At 35.3% G+C, this 9,841-nt stretch overlaps 1 protein-coding gene across 1 annotated transcript in view; it reads right to left on the minus strand.

Moving 5' to 3' along the window:
* Positions 1–544: 544 nt before the first annotated feature.
* The window catches only part of LOC107019494, a 14,869-nt gene continuing 5,572 nt past the window's right edge, over positions 545–9,841 (minus strand). The window contains exon 2 of the mRNA XM_027917304.1: positions 545–1,839. Coding sequence (XP_027773105.1) covers positions 1,060–1,692 — 633 coding nt within the window. The 5' untranslated portion in view covers positions 1,693–1,839 and the 3' untranslated portion in view covers positions 545–1,059. The remainder of the gene's footprint in view (positions 1,840–9,841) is intronic.

Below are 9,841 nucleotides of genomic sequence, written 5' to 3' on the forward strand. Positions count from 1 at the left end.
TATATATATATATATGTTAAAAGCATAAACTTTTAAACATAAGTGCTGAATTATTATAATACTCCTAATTAAAAATACTCAATCTTTTATTTATTAATTTTATTAATTTTATTATGTTGAAAGTAGATATATTTTCAAATTGAAGATTTGTGACTTTTTCAATGACTTGTAACTTTTTCAAAGGGTTGTGACTTATTGACTGGTTTTGACTTTTTTAATAAGTTGTGACTTTTTCAAAGGGTTGTGATTTTTTCCAAGGGTTATGACTTTTCTAAAGGGTAGTGACTTTTCTAATAAGTAGTGATTTTTTCGAAAAATTGTGACTTTTCGGATGAGACACAATTAACTCCTATTCATACTACTATTTGGTAGCTATAAATAAAGGGGTTTCCTCAAATTTTTAAGCTACAATTTTATTTTCTCCACTCTTCTTCTTCTTACAAAAATCTATAGTGTTATTTGCAAAAATTGATCAAGTTCGAAATTCAATGAAATTTGAGGTACCTTACAAAGAGATTTACTATGATTCAAGAGAGCAATAAAATTCAAAGAGATGAAGGAAATTTTTTTTTGTATTCAATCATATGTAACATTACAATCAAGGCTATGTATTTATATATTAACTAAGTAATTAACTACCTTCCTAACTGTTTTCTTGAAACAGCCTAAATAACATCTAACTCACTCCTACTTCTTGACTATATCATTACTCTATTGGAAAGAAGGTTATAGTAATATACAACAAACTCAATCCGGTGCAGAAGCAAGAAGAAACTTGACTGAGAATGTTGAACAAGATAGAGTGGAAGAGGATATAGTTCAAGAACAAAATGTTGTGCCTAGTGGTTCTCATATAATGGGAAATAGAAGGTCTACAAGAGGGAGTCATCCACCAGTTCTTGAGTACATTGCCAAAGGATCCATTCCAGTGTTCCCCACATAATTAAGACTCATACTTGACCTACTAGAAGTCACCTTTTGATAATCATTATTCACCACCATGGCATAAGCCTGATCCACAGTAGGAATAGAAACCATTAAAAAGATTTGACTTCTTGCCTAACTAAATAATTCATTCAACCCCATCAAGAATTGATACAATTTTTGACGATTAAGATGATCTACAAAACCTTTTGATTGTTCACAATTACACCCATGGGATGGAACCGATGTCTTAAATTCATCCCATAAGATTTTAAGCTTAGTAAAGTATACTGATACGGAGTCTGTTTCTTGTTGCAGGGTTGTGATTTCTTTATGTAAATTGAAAGTTCTTGATACATTAGGTTGATCAAACCCTTCCTTTAAGTCATTCCACACAGCTCGAGCTGATGATGCAAATGCCACTCCTCCTAACAAACTCTTTGACATAGAATTTAGAAGCCAAGACAAAACGATAACATTCACTCTCTCCCATTGACCTTTTAGTTCTTCACTTGCATCCTCTTGTTTGAAAGAACAATCTATCAGCCCAATTTCATTTCCAAGTAATGCCAACTTCATTGACCTACTCCACAATGCATAGTTCTCAATTCCAACAAGATGAAACGAGATCAGATTAACTCCGCTGATATCAACAGGACTCAAGAACAAGGGATGATTGTAATCAACCCCTTGACTCATTTGAATGACGCTTGGATTTCCAGAAACTCCACCAACACTACTAGTTGTTGTGGTTTGTTCACCAGTCATGATTATAATCTTCCTTCTTCAAATTGATTTGCAGAAGACAATGAGAATTCTGCAATTCTCCAAATTCCAAGACGAAGCAGAGTTCCCAAGATTTTGTTCTTCAGACGCAATACACAGATGAATTTTTTTTGTTGTTTATCACCCGCTCTGATATCATGAAGAGATTTACTATGAATTCAAGAGAGAAATAAAATTGAAAGAGATGAAACAGATGAAGAAAAAATTTTCTGTATTCAATGATATGTAACATTACAATCAAGGCTATGTATTTATATACTAACTAAGTAACTAACTACCTTCCTAACTGTTTTCTTGAAACAACCTAACTAACATCTAACTCACTCCTACTTTTTGACTATCTCATTACCTTATAGAAAGAGTTGGTGAAAAAATTATAGTAAATCATATAATCAATTCACACTTGTATTTTATCTTACCATTTTCATGTGTTAACAGTGACGAAAAATTGTGGAAAGAGACAATATTACTAAATATATATGAAAAAAGGCAAATGATTTGGGTTAGATATTTCTCCTTTGTTTTTTTATTTTTTATTTTTTCCCTCAAACGAAGTAGTTTCTTCCTAATTTTGCTAAAACAATGTATATAAATGTAGTCAATTGAATTATTAGTTTTAATGTTAAATTCACTATTTCAAAAATAGATTTTCACTTTTACTTATAATATTATAACATAGTCATGATAATATATACTTATTTTTTAATAGATATGCATGTAAAAATGAAGCAGAGAAAGTAAAGTGATTAATTAGAAGGTACAAATAGATAAGAAAGTAGTAGTTGATCATAAAATGATCGTAAACTAAATTAATGATTCTATAAATAATACTTTATATTTTATTCAAATCTATTAATTTTCAAGAGAAATATGTAGTCACATTATTCATCTATTAATTTTCAAGAGAAATAGCTATTGGTGACATATATTTATTTTATTCTTTTGCTATTTTATTGGTTAGATTTGTTTACAAAATTGAGTGAAATAAAAAATAATATTATTAAAGAAATATCACTTTCTCTCATATTTAAACTTTCAATGTATTATAAAATGTTTTAATGATATCTTGTCATTTTGATCTAAAAAAAATTTAACTCTATGACAATATGTACAAATAATTTAAAAGACTTGTCCAATGCTCGTTCAATTATAATTATTTAATAAAAAGCTATAATTTAATAATATTAATTCTATTTTAGAAAATCATATACTATATATACGATACACACGTGCAAACTCACGTGCCATAAAACTAATATATATATATATATGTTAGCGGAAACGTGAAACTAAAGAACAAGGAAGAACAACAATATTTAACGTGGTTCGGATCAAAATGATCCTACGTCCACCAAAGAACAACTGCACCAATATTTATTTCACTATGCAAAAAATATAAGTGAAATACTACAAGAGAGAGAACACAATGCCTTAGAAGGTGAGAAGGCAAGTGAAAGGATGATTTGAAAATGAATTAAGAGCTACCTATTTATAGGAATAAATTCATCCTATTGATGTCATCCATGACATCACTATGTGTCAAAATTGTCAAGGTTAAGATAGCAAACCATTTTATGGTTTGCCTAACTTTCACCTACCAAGATACAATCTTTGACTTGTATTTTGTACTAATTATCTTCCTACCAAATATTCATATTAATTCATCTTCCATTTAGTTTGATTCCACAAGAACCAAAACCAACTCTTTCAATCTCCACCTTGGTTTGTGTTCCAAGCATGCGTATAAACAACTCCGGCCAAAACTTCTAAGCTTACTGGGCAATCCCATTGTAAGAAACAAGAAGAATCAAACCTTTGTTGAACATACCAGCTCCACCTAGCAGTTGTTCTCTTAGAGTTGCATCATACTCCCGCCAAGTCCTTGCAGTGTGCAAACTTGGCAAGCGGGACTATTTTGGTCAACATGTCTGCAGCGTTATCGTCTGTGATAACCTTCTCAACCTTGATAGCTCCCTTTTCTACGACATCTCGAATAAAATGAAATCTGACATCAATGTGTTTGGTGCGCTCATGAAATCTTTGATTTTTAATCAAATGAATAGCACTTTGACTATCACATTTTAGAATTGATTTAAGCTGAGCTGAACTCAATTCTGCCACCAAACCTTTCAACCAGATAGCTTCTTTCACTGCCTCCGTTGCTGCCATATATTCTGCCTCTGTTGTAGACAAAGCGACAATCGACTGTAAAGTCGATTTCCAACTAACGGCACTGCCAACGAGAGTAAAGATGTATCCAGTTGTGGACCTCCTTCGATCAAGATCCCCTGCATAGTCAGAATCAACATAACCGAGAATTGAAATACCTTCACTTTTCCGAAAGGTTAGGCCAACATCAGGAGCTCCTTTGAGATATCTCAATATCCACTTGACAGCTTCCCAATGCCTTTTTCCTGGATTTGCCATGTACTTGCTTACTACACTTACAGATTGGGCAATATCTGGACGTGTGCATACCATAGCATACATAATGCTACCAACTGCACTCGCATAAGGAACCTTTGACATATGCTCCACCTCATCCATAGATTGAGGCATTTGTAACTCTGAAAGCTTGAAATGAGAAGCTAAAGGTGTACTTACAGGCTTGCTCATATCCATATTGAATCTTTCAAGAACTTTTCGGATGTACCTCTTCTGAGAAAGATGTACAACACCATTTTCTCTTGAAATTTCCATTCCAAGGATTTTCTTTGCAACTCCTAGATCCTTCATGTCAAATTCCTTGCTCAACAGTTTCTTCAAAATATTTATCTCTGTGATGTTGTTAGCAGCAATAAGCATATCATCAACATACAACAAAAGATAAATCATAGAGTTACCAGACATCTTCTTGTGATACACACAACTATCAAATGCACTCCTCGAAAATCCATGTGTAGTCATGAATGCATCAAACCTCTTGTACCACTGTCTAGGGGATTGCTTCAAACCATACAAAGACTTCTTCAGTTGGCATACATGGTCTTCTTTTCCTTCAGCTAGGAAACCTTCAGGCTGATCCATATAGATTGTCTCTTCTAGATCACCATGTAAAAAAGCAGTTTTGACATCAAGCTGTTGAAGCTCTAAATCAAATTGTGCAACCAATGCTAGCAGCACGCGAATTGAGCTATGTTTCACGACTGGAGAAAAGATCTCATTGTAGTCAATTCCCTCCTTCTGACTGAAACCCTTTGCAACCAATCTCGCCTTGAACCTAGCAGCTTCCACTTCTGGAATACCTTCTTTCTTTTTGTAGACCCATTTGCATCCAACTGTCCTCATCCCCTTTGGCCTTTTAACTAAGACCCATGTCTCATTTCTGTGAAGAGACTCCATCTCTTCCATCATGGCCAACTGCCATTGTGCAGCATCTTTGCAAGAAGTTGCTTCAATATACGAAGAGGGCTCGAGATCCTTAATCTCTTCTTCTGCAGCTACGAACGCTTGTGCAATCAGATTTTCTTGCTCTATAAGACGTTCCGGTTTCCGTATCCGCCTTTTGTCCCTTCCCTTCGCAATTGTGTATGGTTCATTGGAAGCAAGTTCTTCTGCATCTTTTGACTCATCACTTTGAGTCTCTTGATCCCGTTTCTTGGTAAGCTCCACCGGTAGCTCCACCTGCTCGTTGTTCTCGTTTCTAGATAACTCCATAGAAACTTTACGAGGATCAAGTATAGAGGATTCATCAAAGGTAACATCTCTACTAACTACAAATTTGAGTAAAGACAAACACCATAGTTTGTACCCTTTTACTCCATCAACATACCCTACGAATATGGCCTTTTTAGCCCTTGGTTCAAGCTTACCTTCATTAACATGATAATAAGTTGGACACCCAAATATTCGCAAGTATGAATAGTTAGAGGGTTCACCTGACCAGACCTCATTCGGAGTCTTAAAGTCAATCGCTGATGCTGGAGACCGATTGACAATATGAGAAGCAGTATGAACTGCTTCAGCCCAAAATACTTTGGACATCTTAGCTTGTAAGAGCATACAACGAGCCTTCTCAAGAAGAGTTCTGTTCATTCTCTCGGCAACTCCATTCTGCTGTGGTGTGTGCCTGACCGTCTTATGCCTTGCGATCCCATGAACCTTGCAGAAATCATTGAACTCTTCACTGCAAAACTCCAAGCCATTGTCCGTGCGAAGATACTTGATTTTCCTCTCAATTTGATTTTCAACCAAAATCTTCCACTCTTTAAATGCTTCAAAAGCATCACCTTTTGTCTTCAGGAAACGCACCCAAACCTTTCGTGAAAAATCATCAATGAATGTGAGAAGATACCTCTTTCCTCCCTTTGATGGAAGCTTAGAGGGACCCCATAAATCTGAATGGATGTAGTCTAGCACCCCTCCCGTCTTGTGCTTGCCAGTGCTGAAGCTGACCTTTTTCTGCTTCCCTAAGACGCAGTGCTCACAAAATTCAAGTGTGCTGATCTTCTCACCATTCAAAAGGTTGCGGTTGCTCAACATCTCCAATCCTCGTGCGCTCATATGGCCTAGTCTCATGTGCCATAATTTTGCCTTGTCATCATTAGATAACTGCACTGTAGATGCATTTACAGAGCCAATAATGGTGCTTCCCGCAAGTGTGTAGAGGCCATCCTCCAGCTTGGCCTTCAACATGACTAAAGACCCTTTAGTCACTTTCATAGTTCCTCCTTCACTCATGTACTTATAGCCTTGTTTATCTAAAGTACCCAGGGAGATCAAATTCTTCTTTAGATCAGGAACATGACGGACTTCTGTAATAGTCCTCATGATTCCATCATGGCAGCGAACATGAACTAAACCAATGCCAACTATTTTACAAGTTGCATTATTGCCCATTAATACAGTTCCTCTGCTTGTTTCATAGCTGCTGAACCAATCTTTTCGGAATGTCATATGCAGAGTACAACCAGAGTCTAAGATCCATTTGTTGTCATAGACTCCATTATTGCATGATGTTGTTAGTACATAATCATCATCATTATCATGTACTTTCTCAACAATGGATGCACTCGCCTTTTCTTTGGACTTCGACATAGGGCAATCTCGTTCAAAGTGCCCCTTCTTGTGACAGCCCCAACACTCCGCATTCTTTTTGTTCACACGAGACTTTGATCTGTACTTCGATTTGCTCCTTCCCTTTTGGCTAGTACGACCTCTTACAAAGAGTCCACTAGCTTCGTCACTTTTGTCTCCTTCAAAATGCATCCGCACATCACAAGAGTTTAGTGCTTGCCGCACTTGCTCAAGTTTAATAGGTTGTTTGCTATACATCATTGAATTCTCAATATCACGATATTTTGAAGTCAATGAAAATAGTAAAGAACATGCAAGTGTCTCCTCGTCCTTTTTAATTCCAGCAGTTTGTAAGTCCATCACAAGTTTATTGAACGCATCTAGATGGTCTTGCAACAAAGTACCTGAATCCATCTTAAATGTATGAAGACGCCGTTGTAACAACATCCTTGTTGTCACTGACTGGTCCTGGTAAAGCCCTTCCAGCTTTTCCCATAACTCTTTGGCCGTCTCTTCGGTACTTGTACTCACTTCACAAAGTACGTTAGGTGCAAGGGACAGTTGGATTGCACTCAATGCATCTCCTTCAATCTTTTCTTTGTCGGAATCCGATATCTTATCGGGGTACTTTCCGTCAATAGCATGGATTGAACCTTCCCTCCGCAGTAACGCTATCATCTGGATTTTCCAGATATTGAAGTTGTTGCGCCCACTAAATCTATCAATTTCAAACTTCATGGAACTCATTTTTTTTTTACTTGTTCTTCCTTTTCTACTACAATGTATTTGGAACTACAGAAAACCAAAGTAATCCTTTTCTGATGTGGAAGTTCAGACTGTGCTGCAACCACAGAGCATACTCAGACAGAACCTTGCTCTGATACCAATTGTTAGCGGAAACGTGAAACTAAAGAACAAGGAAGAACAACAATATTTAACGTGGTTCGGATCAAAATGATCCTACGTCCACCAAAGAACAACTGCACCAATATTTATTTCACTATACAAAGAATATAAGTGAAATACTACAAGAGAGAGAACACAATGCCTTAGAAGGTGAGAAGGCAAGTGAAAGGATGATTTGAAAATGAATTAAGAGCTACCTATTTATAGGAATAAATTCATCCTATTGATGTCATCCATGAAATCACTATGTGTCAAAATTGTAAAGGTTAAGATAGCAAACCATTTTATGGTTTGCCTAACTTTCACCTACCAAGATACAATCTTTGACTTGTATTTTGTACTAATTATCTTCCTACCAAATATTCATATTAATTCATCTTCCATTTAGTTTGATTCCACAAGAACCAAAACCAACTCTTTCAATATATATATATATATATATATATATATATATTATCCTCAACTAAAATGGAGTTACAAAGTAAAAAAAGGGTGTAGGCAACCACCATTTAGCATTTTAATAAGAGTAGATGATGGTTGCGCGTGCTGACACGGGCCCAACATCAACATTTTAGGCATATGTTTGTCTACTTGAAATTTTGATATGTCCGCAAAACTAATAGACGCATGAGGACCAACTATAGCAAATATTCAGTAACGATGGTAATATTCAAAGTAGAGGAATTATACATTAATGAGTGGAAATATTTAGTCTACAATTGTTTAGTAACCAGCAATGCATCCAAACTATGTAGTTGTCTGCTTTGAAGTACCTGTAGAATAACATAACTGAAAATATAGATGAATGTCACCTTAACCTGCTTCAGAGCAAGTGAAAACTATTTAGTTTTCTTGTTATAGGAGGAGCATATTGTGTGGTTTGATACCCACATGAATCAATCAAAAGTAACTTTCTAAGTGTGTGTGTTTGTCGTGTCATGTTTAATATGTAAGGATGAGACAACTAACTCGTACAAAAATTCTCTAGATCATCTTTTGCTGTACATTGAACTCCTCAAGTTTCATACACCAAATTTCACAGGGATCGGCGAAAAAAATCATTTTTTCATAAGGATCAAATTGAACTTGTTGCTCGTTTCCAAATATAAAGTACATATGTAACTCTGCTTACTGGTCTCTTACTTGGCAATATGTAAGTAAACCATCAAGAGTCATATTTGAAAGAAAATAATAATCACCATTACTTTGTATATCTAACGGAAAAAAAAAGTTAAGAATCACCCCAAATCATGGCCTATGCTAAAACAGAAAGAAACTGAACTCCCAAATTTCAAGTTGCGACATTACTTGAAGAGATGTCATGCTGCTTTGAACTCTAAACCGATGTTTCACCAAGCTGGTCCAAACCCTTATCAAACAACTCATTGCTTCTTCTCAGAGAAAAAAAAAAGAAGTGTATTCATATATTTTTGATGGATATATGACTCCATGTCTGTAACCCTCGTAACTTTTTTTTCTTGTTATACTTGGAAGGGAATATATGCAAGGTTATCTTCCTTAAGATATGGATCTAAAACCTAATTGATAACACTTACCGACCTCATATTATATTTTTGTCTAGCAGTTATTAATAATGAGTTGTCAGATTATTTTTGTAAGTTACTTTGGATATGAAAACTTCCTAAAACACAGAGATTTGAATCTTGAGGTCTTACAAAACTGAAAACCACCCCTTAGTTGAAGAAATCACATTTCTATACAACATTGAGAATGTTCGACTGATCTGTATCAATAAATATCAGAAACATAACATATATTAACAACTACCAGAATCAGCATAAGTGGTACTCTTTTTCCAACAAAAGTAGCTACAAAATCATGAATTGCATATATCAGACCGTAAATCTAGCTACCTCTTTGTTGCCTTACTTTATAGTGAGCATATGTAGGACAAAACAGAATTGGTATGTGGGGGACAAAAACAACTTACAAGGTCAATACTGTATCTTAACATGATAGCTCATACACCCACGTCTGACGCATCCATTATCTTGTATCCTTCCCATTTTCTTTGGGAGCCTCAGCAACAACATCTGCCTCTTGTACTATATAATATAGTAAAGTACAAGAGTGAGATGTCAGCCTTCTAATATACTCCCTCCCTCCCTCAACATGTTCATTTAGTCTCACTTTATCATGAAGATTCATTTTATATATATATATATATATATATATATATATATATATA

This window comes from Solanum pennellii, chromosome 5 (assembly GCF_001406875.1).
Source record: "Solanum pennellii chromosome 5, SPENNV200".
Lineage (NCBI taxonomy): Eukaryota > Viridiplantae > Streptophyta > Magnoliopsida > Solanales > Solanaceae > Solanum > Solanum pennellii.